General features: G+C 38.6%; 2 protein-coding genes across 4 annotated transcripts in view; one reads left to right on the top strand and one right to left on the bottom strand.

Moving 5' to 3' along the window:
- The window catches only part of cmss1 (cms1 ribosomal small subunit homolog), a 398519-nt gene that overhangs the window by 299835 nt on the left and 77462 nt on the right, over window positions 1-21222 (top strand). The window contains exon 1 of one of the 3 annotated variants that reach the window (XM_051926083.1): window positions 7680-7719. The exons of the other annotated variants lie outside the window; for them this stretch is intronic. Coding sequence (XP_051782043.1) covers window positions 7695-7719 — 25 coding nt within the window. The 5' untranslated portion in view covers window positions 7680-7694. Of the gene's footprint in view, window positions 1-7679; window positions 7720-21222 lie in introns of those variants that run through there. 3 annotated transcript variants of the gene reach the window in all.
- The window catches only part of filip1l (filamin A interacting protein 1-like), a 298961-nt gene that overhangs the window by 270363 nt on the left and 7376 nt on the right, over window positions 1-21222 (bottom strand).

The following is a 21222-nucleotide window of genomic DNA, read 5'->3' on the forward strand; positions in this document are numbered from 1 at the left end:
AGTGAAGTGAGTGTCCGGCTACCTACCAGGTAAAGCTTATGGTCGGACAGCAAGTGATGTAACATCAGCCACAGTGCCTTCAGTTGTGAGAAGCAGATCATAGAATGATTGAAAATAGTTTTGCATTTACCTTTTTAGTAAAAGGCGAGCTTTTAAGCCTGAGAAATCACCCCGTAAATGCACACGTTTAATTGCACATGTGTTAATATGTATGGTTACACAGTATTAAAAGACAGTGAAGAACGTGATTTACCTTTGTTCCCGCGTTTCATAAAAGGCGAGCTTTTAAGCCTGAGAAATCACCCCGTAAATGCACACGTTTAATTGCACGTGTTAATATGTATGCTTACACAGTATTAAAAGACACTCAAAAATTAACGTCATTTACCATCAGCCACGGTGCCTTCAGTTGTGAGAAGCAGATCATAGAATGATTGAAAATAGTTTTGCATTTACCTTTTTAGTAAAAGGCGAGGTTTTAAGCCTGAGAAATCACCGCGTAAATGCACACGTTTAATTGGACATGTGTTAATATGTATGGTTACACAGTATTAAAAGACAGTGAACAACGTCATTTACCTTTGTTCCCGCGTTTGATAAAAGGTGAGCTTTTAAGCCTGAGAAATCACCCCGTAAATGCACACGTTTAATTGCACATGTGTTAATATGTATGCTTACACAGTATTAAAAGACAGTCAAAAATTAACGTCATTTACCTTCGTTCCCGCGTGTGACTCGTGCTGTAAATCTCTTCCTTGTTTTTAGTTCACTTGATTACGTAGGAGGCGTGATGACGCGATACGTGACTCCGCCTCCTCCATTACAGTGTATGGACAAAAAATATGTTCCAGTTATGACCATTACGCTTTGAATTTCGAAATGAAACCTGCCTAACTTTTGTAAGTAAGCTGTAAGGAATGAGCCTGCCAAATTTCAGCCTTCCACCTACACGGGAAGTTGGAGAATTAGTGATGAGTCAGTCAGTGAGTGAGTGAGTCAGTCAGTCAGTGAGGACTTTGCCTTTTATTATTATAGATAAACACTGGGGAAAATCAAAAAAAGAACTAAGTATTAACAATATGTGAACAGTGAACAATACCCTGGGAGCACTGAGGGGATGAAACTAACTATTTAGGAGCTTGATGGCCCGGGGGGGGGGGGGGTGCATGAGTTCTTATATCAGTTTGTTTTGCCGTATATTAATTTTGGCATATTTATATATTTTCTGTGTCTTGTGTTTTTTGTGTGTATGTTGATTATTTAACTTATAATTGGAGACTCACCAAATCCAGAGTCAGATTCCTTGTATGCATGCATACTTGGCCAATTAATCTGATTTGAATTCTAAACTGGGGGAGTAAGCTCAAAGCAGTGTAAATAGTTGCCTCTACAAGAGGTAGTTTGTGAGGCGCCAACACTTTGTATCATAGATGGTTGTCAGCACCAGAGGTGTGTCCCAGGCAACTGTCCTGGATCCCTTTCTATTCACCATCTACATTACTGATTGTAAGAACAACTCCAAATGTCATGATCTTACAAAAGTTCTATACACGCACCCTATTCCAGACAAGCTGAAGTTTTAATCTGGTTTTACTCTCCTGTGAAATAAGTTGGTTATGTGTTTGTTGTTATCAGCCATCACCCACTCTCCTGGCAAAGGTGCATATGGAAAAACAATTGCTTTATTTATTGATTTAATGTTTGTTGGTAGCATCATTTAACCAATTTCTAAAAAAAATTACATTAGACACATTTCTAAAGAGACATTGAAGGGAACATTTTTTTATTTTGGGTTAAACAAATTGCTGCACACCACATTACCCGATTTCATCGTGAACCGAAGTAATTTCCCCCATAGGATTGTATGTAAATACAATTAATCCGTTCCAGACCATATGAACGGGAAAAAATGAACATTTGAAAAAATCCATAATTTAATAAACCACCAAGAAAAGTAACATTGCAACAATGCACTCTACGAACCGATCGCTGTAAACAGAAGTGAAAACAAAATCAAGCCCAGTGCATTCTTGAACTGCCTTCTCTACCTTATGCGTCCAGCTCTCTCTCTCGCGCTGCCTGTGTGTATGTGTGTCTCTCTCTCTCTCGCGCTGCCTGTGTGTGTGTGTCTCTCTCTCGCGCTGCCTGTGTGTATGTGTGTCTCTCTCTCTCTCTCGCGCTGCCTGTGTGTGTGTCTCTCTCTCTCTCGCACACTGCGTGTGTGTGTGTCTCTCTCTCTTGCGCTGTCTGTGTGTGTGTGTCTCTCTTGCGCGCCTGTGTGTGTGTCTCTCTCTCGTGTGTGTGTGTCGCGCTGTCTCGCTCTCTCTCTCTTGCTCGCTGCACAGGAAATGCACAGGGAGAGACTGAACACGTACAAACCGAAAGGGAAACTGGCTTGTTCGTATACCGAGTGTGTGGTCGTGAACAGATGCAAAAGTTTGGTGAACATTTTGGTTGTAAACCGAATTGTACGTGTTCTGAAACGTTCGTGAACTGAGGTTCCACTATATACTGTACATTCAAACCTAGGTCACTAAATCCACGAAGCTGTGCTAACCACTGCACTACTGTGTTGTAAAGGGTATTTAAAATGGTTAGCCTACTAATCACAGGTACTTATTAGCTCATAGCCAGCTTCTTAGTTGCACAAATTATGTGAGTTTTGCATGTTCCACATTATGATTGCATGTGAATTTTGCCCGGTCCAGTACAAGTACAGTAATTAAATTCTCTAGCAAACTTGGCACACTTGCTTATTTACACCACTGGACTGTCTTATTTAGGTAACATGCACTCTAAAGAGATGAATCGCAATGGGCCACTGTAATTGTCATTATTTTGTGACAAGAGATATGCCCTTGTTAAAATGAGACAAATTTTGCCTGGCCAAACTTCAATGTCCAAGTCAAATCCACTGGCAAGCCAGGGACACTGTGTCATCTACTGCATTGTACAGAACAAACTGTGATATTTAAAGGAAGCAGCAGAGAGTAATTGCATCAGTTTTTATTGTGACCTTCTTGAAAAGATGGATTCCTAGGATAAGTTGCAGGTAATATTTACTTAGCCCAAACATAGATGCACTGTTTAAATTCATTGGGTAATCTGTCACATTATGACCTTCTTTCATTTTTATGATTATACATATCACCAGCAAGGACAGCTATATGATTTTTATTTGAAAAATGGTATATAGCACTATTACACTGTTATTTATCCTCTTTAAACCTTTAGACTACCTGGTATACATATTATAGCCCTGTGCTGCACATATGGGAGCATGGCAAGTTTGCTAGTGAATATGACCAGTACACTTGCATTGTTTTGGGCTACATTCACTTGCATTTTAACACAAGAGTTTCTTTTAAATTGACTTGACATGCTTTCATCATTAAGTGCCCGTTAAACATGGGTATCCATACTGTGCTTTAGATATGAGAGTGTTCAGACACTGCTAGAAATAAAACTGGGAGTTGTCTCCCCTAGACTTTTTCATATACTCAGATATAGGGATGGATATTTGAGGAGTAATCAGCAAGACAATGATTATATTTTTATTTTATGTACATTGAAGAGCCATCAACACCAAATCAAATTAATAATATATTGAACAATTATAAAAGTAAAGTTGAATAAATTGGACTCTGCAAGTGCATGAAAAAGGGTAAAAAGTACCACTTCTGGTTAACGGTAATGGCCCAAAAGCTGATAGAAATCCATGTGTTGTACCTAATACTTGTATGCAAAATTTGGTTGACCAAAGTGAAAGCGTACTCAGGTTATCGTGTTTACAGACACACAGACATAATTCCAGAAATGGTATTTTCGGAGATTTATCAAAATCTCGACATCACATCAAATCTTGAACAATTACAATACTTTCCCTGTACTTTGTATATGAGAGAGTAAAAAAGGTGCATCATAAACTGCAATTTACTGGGCAAAACCTAACTACAGTTTAAAACAGCAATCTCTCTTTTAACAAAACTTTTAATATTAAAGTGTGCCAAAGTGCGATGGCCACCATTTTTGTGCCAGTACACTCACCATACATTAGCTGTTAGGATGTGAAGTGATACGAGAGAGACAGGAAATGATTAGGGGGTGAAAATGATTAGGCCATAGAGGGCAATTTAGCCTGGATATTGAGATACATCTTGCTCTTTACGAAGGATGCCCAGAGGTCTTTTATAACCTTGTCCAAGTATTGGCTGGGCCCAGACACGCTTAGGTTTATGTGGATGACCTCTTATGACATTGGCTTAAGCTGTTTTGAGAATGTTATGCTCGCTTCAGAAGTAGACATTCTAATGATGGAATTGCAGGTGTGTTTATTTTGACTAGTTACTTTTATTTCATGTATAGTGTGGGGAACAGCCTGGACACAGACAGGTAGACATGATGGTTTCACCACACACACGTTTATTTACAATATTTACAAGTATTGCAGTGCACAAACCCAGTGCCGCAGCACCAATCACCCCTTCAGTCCTGGCCACACAACACAATGCTTTCTCAGTCTCTGGTCCGCCTCCACTCCTCTACACCGAGCTTCGTCCTCTTCCACCCGACTCTTGCCATTGAATGGAGGGAGGCGGCCCCTTTTATACACCCCCGGATGGACTCCAGGTGCTTCCTGAGGAGCCTCCGTTGACACACCCCTGTGTGGCGGAAGCTCTGGCTGTGTACCCGGAAGTCCTCCGGGTGTCCCCAATCCTCTTCCCTCCCAGCAGTTCCGGGTGTGGCGGAAGTGCTGAGGTCCAGGGCTCCCAAGGCATCGGGGCGCCCCCTGGCGGGTGACCACTGGCCCCTACAGGGTGAGCTTCCAAGCCCTGTACCCATGGCCCCCAATGCAACCAGGGCGGTCGCCCCCCTCGTGTTCTGGAGGAGGTACAAGCCCTCCTCCGATCCTCCTGTGCGTCCCGGCCGGGTGCCACAATAGTTAGGCCCATAAGTATTTTGACAGTGACACAATTTTCATAATTTTGCATAATTTTGGCTCGGTACACTGCGACAATGGATTTGAAATTAAGCAGTAATTATGTGATTGAAGTGTAGACTTTCAGCTTTAAGTTAAATGGTTTACCAAAAATATTGTATGAGCTGTTTAGGAATGATAGCCATTTTTTTGCCTAGCACCCCCCAATCTCCAGAGGCTCAAATGTATTTGGACAAACTAACATAATCATAAATATAGTGATTGTTTTCAATATTTGATTAATAATCCTTTACAGTCAGTGACTGCCTGAAGTGTTGAAGCCATGGCCATCTGCCACTGCTGGGTTTCCAACCTGGTGATACTTTGCCAGTCATTTACTGCAGCCGTCTTCAGGTGCGCCTTATTCATTGGACTTTCTGCTATCTGTCTTTAGCAAGTGAAATGCATGTCCAATTGGGCCGAGGTCAGTTGATTGACTTGGCCTTTGAAGAGTATTCAATTACTTTGCATTGAAAAGAACTTGTTTTGATATTGCAGTATGTATTGGCTCATTGTACATCTGTACTGTGCAGGGTTGTGCAGCATTTTGCTGAATATGAGCAGACAGTATAGCCCTATACACTTCAGAATTCATCATGCACTTCTGCCAGCAATCATATCATGAATAAACACTAGTGACTGACTTCCATTCACAGCCATGGATGATCATGCCATAAAACTGCCTCCACCATGTTTCACAGATGATGTGGTATTCATTGGATCATGAGCCATTTCTTCTCTTCTCGATACTCTTCTCTTTCCAACATTCTGGTATATATTAGAACTTATTTTCTTTGGACAAAGCAAAACTTGTTCCAGAACTGAACAAGCGTTTACAAAATGTTTTCTGGCAAAGTCTAATCTGCCCTTCCTATGCTTGAGGTTTACCAGTGGTTTGCACCTTGTGGTAAATCCTCTATATTTACTTTCATGAAGTCTTCTCTTGATTGTAAACTTTGGCAATAATATGTCTACCTCCTTTAGAGTGTTCTTGGTTTGGCTAAATGTTGTGAAAGGGGTTATACTTCGCCAAGTGAAGAATTCTACGATCATGCGGCACAGTTATCCTTTGGTTTTCCAGACCTTCTGGTGTTGCTAAGTTCAGCAGTGTGTTCCTTCTTTTCAAGAATGTACCAAATGGTTGATTTGACCACTTAAGGGTTTGTTTTGTTTTCTAAGCCTAATGATGGCCTGTTTTCCTTGCATTGACAGCTCTTTGGACCTCATATTGAGAGTTTGCAGTGACAGCTTCCAAATGCAAATTCTACACTTGGAATCAATTCTAGAACTTTTACCTGCTTAATAATTAATGAAATAATGAGGGAACTGTTCCCAACTGGCTATGGAACAGCTTATCAGTCAAATGTCCAAATACTTTTGAGCCCCTGGAAATGGGGGCTACACAGAAAAATTGCTGCCATTCCTAAAAGACACATACAATGTTTTTGATAAATTCCTTAAATTAAAGCTTAAAGTCTACACTTCAGTCATGTAATGATTGCTTAATTTCAAATCCATTGAGGTGGTGAACAGAGCAAAAATTGGGAAAATTGTGTCACTGTCCAAATACTTATGGACTTAAAACTGTGCGTCTTGGTTTTCTCTCCTACAGTGTGTCCCTTTTCCTTGCAGATGCCTGCTTTCTCCTCAATAAATGATTTTGGGCAAGAAATGAGAACCAAACTCCTTTAACTTTGTACTAACTGCCATCTTAGACACAAAATGTATCAGTAAAGTAAAAGACTAGTTCTCTGTCTGGCCATTGAGATTTTCTATCTTCAAACAAACCGCTTCTATCATTCCAGCTCCCAAATCTCATTAGGGCCATTTTTTTAATATATATATTTTTTTATGTACCAAATCCATAAACACAATTACCTCAGAGACCTTGTTCAGGTGATTTTTTTTCTAGTCACTATAAACTCATTTTCTTTAATGAGGATAAAACCATAATCACTGGCTTGTTTTCTTTTTGATATGTTGTACTGTATTCTACACCACAATATTTTGACTTTTTTGTTAAAATCAGGACTTTTCCTTCCTAATAAAGTGAATGTGTGTATTAATGGATGTGTTCTTATACATTTTATACTTTTCCATTTTCAATTTTGAAATCTTCTGAAGTGATTCAAATGTATTATTATTTTAAACATATAAAATTCCTCAGTGACTTAGAGCAAGAAAAACGGTTCAGTGCTAAAAAGAGATCCACATTTCATAAAATCAGGGAAAATGCAGTGTGCACTTCCATAATAAGTCAAAAACATAGAAATATGAACATGAGAATAGCTGTTATAGGCATTGGTGGTTGTAATTTTCAGTTTTTAACATTAATTTAATTTTAAACCATATATAGTGAAGTATTAATCATGACTCCAGTGTGAGAAAAAGAACAAATTGTGCATCTAAATGAAAAAAAATCACTAATAGTGCTGAATTTAGATTTGCAGGTTGATATACTTATTGTTATCTTAAACACAACTTCAGTCCCTAAAAGTGGTGCGTGTAAAGGTGGACACAACAAACTTTTGGCACAAATCCTAACATTTCTTTTTGTATATAAATAGAATAATTTTCCAAGAACTTTGCAGGTGGCACACTGCTAAGAAACAGGATCCTTGATCTAAAAAGGTCTTGCTTGTCTGACGGAAATGAATCAGAGTTGTCTTTACCTACAGGGCAGTACCATTCCACTATAGCAGCAGAAAGATAGGACATGGCTAAAATCAGGCTTGTTTCAGGTACGTAGAGCTGCTTCCTGGCCCCCTAGCACATATTCTTTTTCTTCTTCCCACAGCAACTTAAGTGTAATAGAGATCTAGGTGCAAAATCAGTTGGGGACATTCTGGCATGAAGAAATGGGCTACTCTGCATGATTGAATCAATTCTCAGTAATTTGCTAATTTTAATAATAAGTAATCTCCTTTGTTAAGCATAAAAAATTATGTCATAGGTGAAACCTGAAAAAGTATTGAAGTGAGCACATCCCAGAAGTACATTTTGCCATTTTGGTAATCGAGATTAAATAGTAATGATAAAAAATATACTGTATAAATAAACACTAGAGCACAAGCTGCCTCACTGAGAGACTAGCAGACAAGCTGACATTGCATGAAGTTAGAATGTACAGATGGAATATGTAACAACTATAAACACTTGTACAGATCTGAATGCTTAGCTAATGTGTCGATTAGGACAGACATGACAAAGAAGCAAAGCATCCTAACCCTTGAACAATCATTCCACAATACTTTTGTTCTTACCAGTTTAGATTAATTGCACCTCTGCATTATTGTTATTTGCTTAGTATTTTTCCTATTATAGATATGTCTGTGCACATTACAAAGAAATTGTGTTTATTGGTAGTTTGAAGGACACAGGTTTGAACTTGCTTTTTCAAATATCAGGTGTTTGATGTGAAAAATGTAATATTGTGTAATCGCTTTATATGTTCAGCAGTATTATAATGGACAAACGTGCACATGCTTGATTTCACTCATAGCTCTCATGTTACGTGTACTTACGTGAATACATTTTTATTTTATATTCATATTGTGCAGTGGGTTTTTTCTACTTGAGTAGTGCCTCACAGTTGTGGTGATATGAATTTAAATCTCAGGCTGTTCCTTGTCTGTTTGGTATTTGCATGATCTGGTATGTTGCTAGTACTAGTTACTAGTTTGTTTGTTTTTTCTCTTCTGCACCCGTAAGACGTCACGTAGATTTGTTAATGACTCTTAATTGATTTGATGTGAAAGACAGCGTGTGTATGAAAGTTTGTATGTGTTTGAGTGCAGACTTGCAGAGCAGCCTGGGTTGTTTGTTGCCTTGTACCCAGTGCTGCTTAGATAAGCTTCTCCTCCTTGTAGTCTAATCATGAAAGCAAAAACTAAATGGAAAGTAGAGTAAAGTATATAGTAGCTATGTGGTATATAAATACAGCACAGTCCACAGAACCATTTGTGTTGCACCACAGGCTGAGGTTCAGTGTTAAACGTTTCTTCCTGTGATTACATGGGTGTCCTCTCTTAGTACAAAGACATGCTATCAGATGGATAAAATCTTTGCTAAATTAATCAAGAGCAAGCAAGAGTAAAATCTTATGTGGCAATAGCATAACTTAACAATATGGCACCTTGTGTCTTGACATCCTAAAATATTTAAAGAAACTTTACTGCAAAATTATTACCACTGTATGATTGAACAGGCACAAAAATAAGCAATGAAATAGAGCACACTGACTTATTTTTATGGCAAATTAATGGTTTAAGGTTATGAGTTCTGACTTTTACATGCCATAGTATTTCTGTGGTGGCCTAGCAAGGCCCCTGATTTCAAGGAAATATCTTAAGCTTTTTTATTTGATAACTACATTCAGTTATACACTTTTGTGCTGGGATAGATCGCAGAATTGTTTTACTTCTACTGTTCTCATTCTTGCTCAAATACTGTATGGTTGTTATTGTTTCCTGTCATTCTCTCTTTACATTTCTTCAGACTTGTAGTCTGTCTCTCTCTCTCTCTCTCCCTTCTAGCCTAACTACAGGGGACTTTTTTTTTTAATAATCCACTTTGACGTCCACTTTAAGAGTCCACCCCTTGCAAAAGCAGTCCCTTAATTCTGTGTAGATGATAATGCACACTGCTTCTGATGTATTAATTTTCAAAGTCTTTTTGGCATAACACCTTTATTATCCATTATCTGGAACTTTGAAACATAAACCCAGCAAGATTTTTAATGTAAGTCTTGTATTGCATACTGTTCTTCCAGATGGCCAGGATTGAACTCCTGGTAGGAAAGAGATTCAAACAGGGACACAGTGTATGCCCCACAGTCCTGACAGAAGATACCAGGTGAGAGGTAGAGACCTGTGGGTAAAAGCAACAAAAAGGAGCCAGCATAGTAGCTCATAGAGTAACAAAGAAAGAGACTGAGGAGCACTGCAAGTTTGATAGAGTTCTGTTTGTGTTGGATTTTTGTTTTTATTTCTTAGGGCACCTTTCAAAGGCATATCAGTGTGAGTAGTTCAGCACTTAAATTAAGGAGGGGCTTTCCAGTCAACAGCCCTCTTCAAGCCTACTAATTTACTATTGTGTGTGCCAGCATTTCTCTGTTGTACCTCGGGTTGTTACAGTATTTTTCTCATTAATAGCTGTAGAAAAAAAGAATGTGATAATTTCAACATAGAATGTATGGTGTTGAGTGGCAGTTGTCCATAAATGGTCCACCACATCCTTGACTTTGACACTTTGAGAACCACTACTTTAGAGACCCATGTGCTTTGTCATATCCGCTCCTTTGGCTTAAAGACGCTCCTGGTGTTTCTTGTCTCTAAGGTAGTGTGATGTTTGCATGATGACAACCCAGTCAGAAATAATATCAGGGCTATTACTGCATGTAAGATATTAAAATCAGTTGAGTTCAGCTACTGCATACCATTATATTTTTGAGAAGTACATTTAATTTTAGGTAATTTGTTTCCCTTGAATTACTATTCTGCACTCTTTATATTGCGTTACTCTTTTTAAGATAATAAAACAGACAATGTGGGATCCTGTTTACAAACATGAGAATAATCACTCTATATTTAGTAGAACAAAAAAACAACATCAGAAAATGGTATAATGGTAAAATTAACTTTTTATTTTTCCTCAGGCAGATTCAATGACTTCTGTTCTTTAATTTTCTGGCTTATATAAACTGACCACAAAATAAAATAAGTATCTATGGTACCTTCAAATTGACAAAGAGCAATAGCAAAAAGTAAGTACCGCTATTAAAAGTAAAAAATTAAAAACTGAAATATGAGTGCTGTAATAAGGAACTGGGAAAAAAAGGCTGTTTTGAATCATGCATCAACTAGCGTATAAATGACTAAACTTGGAGAGGCAATGGAGGATGGCAGTGTTTGCATGTTTTCATTTTAAACAGCTGTTAATTATTGACTCACTGTAAATGAACTCATTTGTTCAGCAAAGTGTTTTTTTCTTTATTAATAAAGGCTGCAATATACACTTCCTTAACCATACAGTTATTAGAGTTCATGATTTTAGTTCTGTATGTCTGCATAATTCTAATCACAATCTTTGGGGTCAAAAATGAATATGCAGTATGAAGTTTCATGAAACTTCCTTATTAGTTCTTTACCCATGTGATTTTTTTAATAGTTTTAATAATTGAAATGCTATTGATTCATAACAAAAGAGTACAAAGAAATTCTTTAAGTGGTAACTATTATTCTGAGATATAACTTAAACAGAATCAAGGAAATCACCTTTAGCCTTATAAAACAAACACTAATTTAGTGCATTTTTATGTGCATGTTATGATGAAATGTCTCTTTTAAGAAAACATGGTGAAATATTGCACATTATAAGATACATTTTTAATGTGTACAATTTTTTCATTATGACAAGCTTTTCTTTAGAAGTCTGATGATTCAATATGGGTACAAACTGCAGCTTCTAAGATAACACATTACCACAATCATAGTGCCAGTCAACATACAGCAATTGCATGGTGCAGTACAATTGTCCTGGAATCTTTTGTCTTTATAAACTGTGTTACACAGAAAAGGTACATAGCATATTCAAAGTTTAGGATCAATTTGATGCTGTGTGTTTCATCAACTGGCCATCTTGCAGAAAACATAATGACCACCTCTGTCTAGAATCATGTCGGCTTTCTCAGGTAAGAAGTAAGAAGATGAGTTGTTGTGTTAGTGTATATCTAAAATTTCACTGATGAGCTTTCTTAAAAAAATTAGTACAAGAGAATTCTTACTTTTTCCCCCTTTACCTAATAAAATATTGATAATTCATAAAGGAATATTTTGTTAGTTAATTAATGAACACCAACAAGCTACCCTTACCTACCTGTACAGTGTGTTGCCCTTTCTATCAATTATAATTGCATCTCCACTTTCCTGTCACTCACAAGCTTTTTTAACCACACATTAACACTAAATACAAAGGTTTGTGACATCAGACTTAACAGCCTGTAATAATTTGCAATTTGATATTACTATATAAAGGCATCAGACACATCATGTTACTGACGGAATAATCACATGTAAAGTTAGATGTGATGACTTGTCTAGCTTAGTTTGACTACTATAGCTGAGCATATATATATATATATATATATATATATATATATATATATATATATATTTACCAGTGCATAGTAGAAGTTAAAAAGTAAGGATCAAAAAGGAATTGACAAGCATGTTACTTAAGTAATCTCATTCATAAACCCCTTTATTAATGACATAAGGTGGAAACACCTGGCTAGTACAATATTGTAGAATTAAATTTTTTAACAGCAGATAGTATTAATGATGAATATTAGCACAACAGTTTCTTACGTAAGTTGAAAGATAATTGATAATAGAGAGTTAAAAAGCTGACTACTATAGACTTTTTGTGGTCTTTGACACACTGGTAGGTCAGCTGACTAAGTTCTCCTCTGTGCATTAGACAGACTTTTTATCTGGCTAGACATGACAACTGATTGTCTATTACAACTCATACCTATGACTAATTTTTTCCAAACCTTTCATTTGGAGGTGTTTTCAAATCTAGGATGAGATATTTGCATTTGGAACTCTACACTTCTTGATTAATGTGCATTCTCAGAAATAAAACAAGTAAAATGTAATTTTTTTTACCATTAACATATATGAAGTTTTTGCTTTTTCACGTCTAGACCTCTCTGCATTGTACAAGACATTTTTTTTTCTGTTCTTAGAATGCTAATTCTGGTTACTAATGATATCTCTCCCCCTCCAAAAAGTAAAAAGCTTGTTTTCTGCCAGTTGTCCTTGGCAGGGCCCCATACATGCTTTAGATGACAGAATTACTTACAGACTGAAGTCAATGAAGGGCATGTTCTTGCAGTATAACGTTATCCTCAAGTCAGACTAGACTAAACCCACGGAAGACAGCAGGGCAAAAAAGCAGCCAAGTGAAATGGCTTTTCTATCGGCCAATTTGCCAAAGGCTGTGAAAGGGATCTGAAATACATTTTCAAACGTTTTATCAGTGGTTCATTTGTCGTCTCAGGAGTAATTAAAGCCAGAATCAGTCTGTTCTTCTGCCACATTTAAAATAGGCATGGCATGCACTCCAGTTTATCTGGCAGTACTGAAGGTGGAATCTTGGCACGGCCAAAATTAATTCTCACACAAGGGGAAAATGTATGCTTAGAAATGGAAATGTGTGCACTGAGGTGTCTGTGGTAAAGTTTCCATATGTTTGGCCGTGTACCAGAAAATCTATCTGTGAGAGCAAGTAAGAGATGTATTTAGAATCACATCACAGCTGTGACAAATCCAAAAAAAGACTGGGGGGGGGGGGGGGGGGGGGGGGGTCAATAGAAGTGGATTATCATAGTAAAACCTTATACAATTCTATTTCCACAAATGGGCATTGATAGTGATTTCACTTCCGTCAAATAGAATGGAGAATGCCCTGTAGGAGTTTTAGGTGTGACATTGTACCGTAGGATCTTTGCTCACAAAGTTACTGTGCCTATACCATATAAATAGTACTCATGTGTTATAGACCAGTGGTTCTCAACCTTTATTCCTCCAAGGTCTCCCGGTGATACACAGTAATTTCTGAAACCCCTTACAGAAGCCTTGATTTTTACCTTCTAGTACTCATGCTGCAGCCTTAACATGGCTGTTTTTTTTTTTTTTTTTTTTTTTTTTTTGGAACCTGCATTTAATAAAAAGGATATTTGCTGCTAGTGGTATTATAATGTCCCCCCCTTTTGTTAAAGCATAATACAAAATGAATAGACCATTTCTAAAACAGAATTATGTTTTTATTAAATCAGTTATTTTTAATAATGCCTGAATTTCTTAATCATAATATAATGCAAATTGGCCTTTTTTAGGGATAAATAATAACCAGAATTTACTAAAATGCAGAATTTTTCACTACTTAGATGGGTTACATTTTTAAATTAAGAATAAAATGATTACATATTTTTGAAAATTAAAAATCCAGAATAATTTTTAAATGCAGAATTAGTCATTATAGACATCTTTTTCCTAACTTAATTACAGAAATTACATGATTATCATATGGATTCAGCACTAAGTTTCCATCAGCAACAATCGCATTTAACATGACTGCAAATGCAAATATGTTTTCTGTCCACAAACTAGAATTAAGTCAACAGAAAAGACAAAAGCATCATGTTAGATGGTGACAGCAAACAGGAAAGCCATGGAAGAGTAGCCAGCCCTAACACCTGAGAGGCTTTAAAAAGTGATTGAAGTTGAGCGATATTCTCCTTTATGAGACAGTCATACATTTGGCATCATGCTAAAACACTGAAGTTCTTTATGGCAGTGTGGCATGTTACCTTCTTTTCACTTTTTCTTGTTGGGTCAATAAAGGAGCCCGTGCCCATTCTAACTACACGTTAGTAGCTATAGTGTGCTGCGCTTCTCAGATAAATGTGAATGACCATTCAATCCAAAATTCAATGAGTATGTGAGAAATGCATCCATCCACTCTCTATCTGGACATGATGTGTCTGCTAGAGATGCATTTTAATGCCAGACGTAAATGTAGTCCAATTAAACTATATACAATACACCCCCGAAATTTGCAGGGGTTACGTTCCTAGAGCACCCGCGAATTGTGAAAAATCGTGAATTATGGATGTGGTTACAAAAATGCCTATTTTTATAGTTTAAACCCTAATTATGCCCCCAAAACATTTTAATTTCATTTCAAACTCAGCTTAATACATTACCTAAAATAAAGAATGTAAAGGTAAGCCCATATACTGTACAGTATCATACCATACCATATTTATTTGTTGAGCGCTTAAAAACACAGCATTACAACCGACCAAAGCGCTGTACAGTTTAAAACAAACAGGACTAAAAACAAAATATTTAAAGCAAACATTAAGAGAGAATTTAAACTAAAAACAGGTCAGAGGAACCAATAAAATAGAGAAAATAGCGAAAAAACAAGTAGAAAATGAAACAAGTTAAGAATTAAAAGCCAATGTGAAGAAGTGCGTTTTTAAGCGTGATTTGATTGTGGCAACTGAAGTGGCTTGCCTTACCACTAAGGGTAGGGAGTTCCAGAGCCTGGGTGCACTGATGGAGAAAGCCCTTTCACCACGAGCTTTGAAACGTGCCTTGGGAACGGTTAGAAGGAGCTGATCTGCGGATCTAAGAGCGCGAGGGGGATTGTATCGATGGAGCAAAACACTCAAGTAGGCGGGGGCTAGACCATTTAATGCCTTATAAGTTAGTAGGAGTATCTTAAAATCGATTCTGAATCTAACCGGCAGCCAATGTAAGGTTTTTAAAATTGGAGTAATATGTTGGCCTCTGCCACTCCCTGTTAGAAGCCTTGCAGCCGCATTTTGAACCAGTTGTAGTCTAGAAAGAGTGGCTTTGCTGATACCATAAAGGCAGGAATTAGAGTAATCAAGCCGGGACGTAATAAATGCATGGATTACTGATTGCAGGAGATGGTTAGACAGAATAGGCTTGAGTTTGGCGATACGCCTGAGCTGGAAAAAACAGGATTTTACTGTGCTGTTGACTTGAGCATCCATTTTCAGGAACGAATCCATTTTGATTCCAAGATTAAAAATAGATGAAGTTACTGGAGTGGGAAGAGAGTCGAGGCCAAAAGATGGAATCTGTTTGTAGTCGGGACTAAAAACAATGACCTCGGTTTTTGAATCATTCAGGTGAAGGAAATTTACAGCCAGCCAATCCTTAATGTCAGATAGGCAGTCGAGGAGAGGTTTGGTGGAGTCAGTTGGCTTAAGGGAAAAATAAATTTGGCAGTCGTCAGCATATAGATGATATGAAATTGCATGTTTTCTAAAAATTGCACCTAAAGGCAGAATGTAGATTGAAAAAAGTAGTGGCCCTAAAATGGTACCCTGGGGGACCCCACATGGGAGTAGGACTGATTCAGATGAAAAATTGTCCAACATGACTCTAAGAGTCCTGTTGCAGAAATATGATCTGAACCAGTCGAGGGCTGAGCCAGATACACCAGCCCAGGATTCGAGTCGGGAGATCATGATGCCATGATCGATTGTGTCAAACGCAGCAGATAGGTCGAGAAGAACCATAATCACATGAAGTCCTGAGTCCAATGCCAAAAGGACGTCATTTAGGACGCGTAAATGCACGGTTTCTGTGCTATGTTGGGGCCTAAAGCCTGACTGAAAAAGGTCCATTACCTGATGGTCCTGTAAGTGATGAGTTAATTGCTCATAAACTACTTTTTCTAGTATTTTTGACAAGAAAGGTAGTTTGGAAATTGGACGAAGATTGGAAAGAACGGCAGGGTCTAAATCAGGTTTTTTCAGAATAGGATGTACAACTGCGTGTTTGAAAGCACGAGGAACTATAGCCGAAGATAGACTACTAGTTATGATCTTTAGGACGTCGTATCGAATCGCAGGAAACACATCTTTCAGGAGTCTGGGCGGCACCACATCGTCCGGAGAGCCCGAAGGCTTCATTGAGGCGACGATTTTTTCCAGATGGAAGAGCGAAATGGGTTCAAAGCTGGTGAAAAAGCCGTGTGCAGGAACGGCTAAGTCAACAGAGCCAGAAGAAGAAATGGAGATCTGGGATCTAATGTTCGTGACCTTATCCAGAAAAAAAACGTAAGGATCTGATCACAAAGAGCAGTGGAAGCAGAAGAAAAAACAGTTGCAACTGGAGAAAGGACAGCATTTAGTGTTTTATATAAGACACGTTGATTGCCAGAGTTTTTTAAAATGATATCCGCGAAAAAAACGGTTCTTTGCACCTCTGACTGCTCTCTGGTATTGGGACCACGCGTCTCTCATGCGGTCGAAGGTAACAATAAGACCATCTTTCCTCCATTTGCGTTCTAGACGCCTACAGTTTTGCCTGATGGAACGAGTTTGTTCGTTTAGCCATGGGTCAACCTTGACTTTAGATTGTCTCCGTTTGAGTGGGGCTACGTCATCCATCACAGAACAGCAGGAAGTATGGAAGGTTTGCAATAAAACATCAACATCCGTGGATTCACATGATGTGGAAATTGATGAAAAAGCAGCTGCAAAATCTTTAGCAGCAGAGGGGGGAATGACACGGGAGAGACGGGTGGTGGTGGATTTACTATGCTTAACAGAGACCAAATCCAAATTAAACAAAACAGGCAAGTGATCGGAAAAGCTGGGAGGCAGAAAGTCCAAGTCACTGATTCTGAGACCGCGAGAAAGAACCAGGTCCAATATGTGAACCTGTCCATGTGTTGGCCCGTTTACAAGTTGAGAGAGACCAAAGGAGTCAATAATGTCCAGAAAATCTTTTGCTAGAGGTTTAGCGGGACAGCAAACATGGATATTAAAATCACCCAAACAAAGAAAGCGATCATATCTGCATGTAATATCAGCCAAGAAAGCTGCAAATTCATCTAAAAAGTCCTTATTATATTTTGGAGGGCGATAGATGAGTGTACACAGCAACGGTGGTGAGCAGACTAGTTCAAACATACTAAGCTCAAAAGTTGAAGGGGAAAAAGAAAGGGGAAAGGAAGGGCGGTTGCAAATGAAATCGGATTTAAATAAAGTCAATAAGCCCCCACTACGGCGCTGCACTCTCGGCGTGTTGATAAAGGAACATCCCGGGGGCAAAGCTTCAGTAAGTGGGAGCGTCTCGCCCGGTAACATGCTATGTCTCCCACAGTACTAGAATGTAAAATACCGATGTTACCGCTATATGTACTGTAAATCATGCAAGTGCATTTTCATTGCCAGAAACCTTAAAAGGTGCAGGGCATTTCAGTGGCATCTTGAGGCTTTAACCCTTAAACTGCCACATACTTGGGGGTTAATGCATCCCTGGATGCCCTTTTTAAGTAAACATCACAATTCACAAAGAAAAAGTGAAATTTTAATGGAAAACATTTTTTTTTCTTGCAAAGCGCGTCACAATTACTGCAACACAGATCATTTTGCACACTGCCAATGAACTGTAAAACTATTTAAAAAAAACTACTGGAGCAATATATACAAGGTGCAACTGATGGCATTGATGAAATTCAGTAAATCACCGAGCCAACTGTGCTTGAACTGGCTGCACGCAAGCACACAGAGGTAAACACCGATGCTTGCAGGCTAGTCCAGTGTAGCGGCTGAATCCCAGAGACAGTGAGGCTGCAGTACTGCAGGGGCCGGCAGACGTCATGAGCTGGCTGCTCAACGAATGTATGGCACTGACTGATCAGCTTCAGCATGCTGGTAAATTGCACTGGGAACCGACTACTGTATAGCCAGTTGCGGGATTCAACGAATGTACGTCACTGACTATACTCTGTTCCTGTATGCTGGCAAATGGCACTGGGAAACGACTATAGCCGGTTGCCACGGTTTAAGGGTTAAGAAAAACAAAATGGAAAACATGAGAACACTCAGCTGAACATGCGTCACAGGGCAGCAGTCAATCAGCAGCAAGAAGAAATGAATAACGCTGTAGCGGTCCACTGCCGCTAAGATTCACACTGTTGAGAAGACAGTGATTTATTTATTTTTATGGTGGAGACAAAAACGAAGCAAACCGGTAATCAAACAGCAAATAAAAAATGTAATGAAAACAACGATACCACCCCTGTTCCCCTCACAGCAATTATACATTTAATACAACAAAGCACAAACAAAACACACACAGTAAAATCCATGAAAACAGCAACGGATGAAAAGTAATGATGAAAATAGATAGTCCAGAGATCCGCACGTTGAATGGGAATGTAAAGTTCCTGAAATGGTTAAGATGGGTGGACAGGTTCAGGAGCGATCCAGGACAAAACAATTAAGTACAGGTAACCCAACAGGAGGCAGACAGACAGGAACTTGAAACACAAATTACAAAAACTTTTTTTTTTTCTTTTGGTCATCGGCCCCCTTTTTAAAAGCCACGCTGACAACCTTTGACCCCAACAGCCCCTGCACCCTCAGCAGAAGACCAATCAGATCCACTGTAGGGACTGCTTGGAGTTGCAGTTTCAAATTGTAGTAGAGTACAACGATTGGCTACTTTCACCATCCCAAGCCGCGTTTTCCTCTATGGTTGCTTCCTGTTCTCTCTACAGTGCAGTATTGCCACGAGAAAAGCCATAAAAATTGTGGAGGATATTTGCGGTTTCTAAGGAAAAATCCGCAAATGACTATGGCCGCGAACTCTGAACCGCGACATCGCGGGTGTCTATTACTATTACATTTACTTAATTTCGCTGATGCCTTTATCCAAGGCGACTTACAACATTTATGATACAATTAGTTACATTTCTTTTGTTTATTCATTTGGAGCACAGGCAGGTCAAGTGATTTGCTCATAGTCATCAACTAAATGATAAATGAACAGAACAATATAGCTATACTAAACCATCTTACTAACCGAAGGTTGTAAACCAGATATGGATGCAGGGCGCATCGAGGCGCACGCGCACTGCAGCGCATGCGCACTGCCGCACTGCAACGAGCCCACCACAGAGAAAACAAAAAAGGTTGTATACCGGATATGGGCGCTGGGCTCAGGGCGCATCGAGGCGCACGTGCACTGCAACGAGCCCGCCACAGAGAAGACAAAAACGAGAGGATTAAGCGCATATGTCAATCACATTACAGTATTACAGTACGGAATCCCCAGACGTCCAAACTACACGACGTAAACCGGATATGGGCGCAGGGCTGAACCTGCTGTGCTCCACTCTGCCAGCAGTCGGTGTCAGCAAAGGCCACAGAATCACGTCTCCACAAAACGAGACCGCTTTACTACAGATATGCGTATGGAATTAAATGACATTTCCCCGGACGCAGCCCCACCCTCCATGATATGTCATCCATCCAGATATCGGACAGAACAGAACCTGATTGCCATTCTTGGATTTCCGAATCGCGGGCTTACTAGTAGCTATACTAAATAATTCAAACAGAAAAATGAATGAAAAGGTTAAAAAAACATTAGCAGGAGAAGGAACCCTGACCAAAACAGTACAAAATACAACAATGATAAAAGAATGTACATGTATTACATGTATTTAAGTTATATAAATATTTTTAGTAGCATTTTAGAAATATCGTGTATTTAAAAACTAAGCTCCGACAGGTTGAAATAGCTCTTATATACTAGATTCCAACTCAAACGATGTAAAAATTGCATTGATTGCTATATCATTGTTAATTGATGATGGTGGAGGGTCAATGGCTAGTTGTCATTTAAATTTGATAAAACAAGTACCCAATTGATAATTAAATCCTGCTATAGCAACTTCCTGCTGACACATATTTAAGTAAATTGTCCTGGGCATTCAGTTTGCCATCAGAAGTGGCTATTACACATATTTCAGCTTATATATTTTACTCTTTTATAACTTCACTCAAATTAAATTGGAAAGATTTAAATTAATGAGTAATTAAGGTCATACAGAATTTTCTTTGTTTTAACAAAGGTGATTCACAATCAGTTGTACAGTACTGTCCAATATCTACGTATCTGTAGTGGTTGCATGCACAAAATACTGCATAATGCATTGTTCAGTAGTTCCGAAAAAAACAAATGCATTAAAGGTTTTCCTCAAAGCAGCGACAATGACAATAGGTTCTTTTGCATTTTATGCACCATGTACCTAGTAAATTCATGATTATGGTAAAGGAGCTATTCCATTGATGTCACTGTTTTCTTTATTGAGTTTCTGCCATACTTAGTTTACACTGTTGTCCAGTTTGTCAGTAATTTTAGCATGATTAAGTGAACCAGCCTTATTGCTCATGCAACTCTGAACATTCATTTATTAGCATGACTTTTCTGACCCGCACTTCTTTCATTACAGCGAAATGGTGCCTATCACAGCAGCAGCACATTCAAATACAAACCTACACACAAGACAGACCAGTTTAGATTCACCATTCTTCCTAATACACACTTATTTGGGAGGTGAGAAAATTGTATTGCTTGGAAAAGAAATCCACACAGACTGCACATTGAAAGTCACCAGACTGGAAATTCAATGCAGGTCAGATGTGAGGCAGCAATGTTTTTTCATGGTGCAACTTTTTTAAGGGAGCCACAACTAGGCCTGAACCAGTCTCAGCTGAGATGCAAGTCCACCACAGAACACCAACCAAGAAATAGTGATAACCTATTTCACATCATTTATGCCAGACAAAATGGATTTAATCTGTTGTGCTTTGCTGTGGAATGAACGTTTCTCAG

Source organism: Erpetoichthys calabaricus, chromosome 4, assembly GCF_900747795.2.
Source record: "Erpetoichthys calabaricus chromosome 4, fErpCal1.3, whole genome shotgun sequence".
Taxonomy (NCBI): Eukaryota; Metazoa; Chordata; class Cladistia; order Polypteriformes; family Polypteridae; genus Erpetoichthys; species Erpetoichthys calabaricus.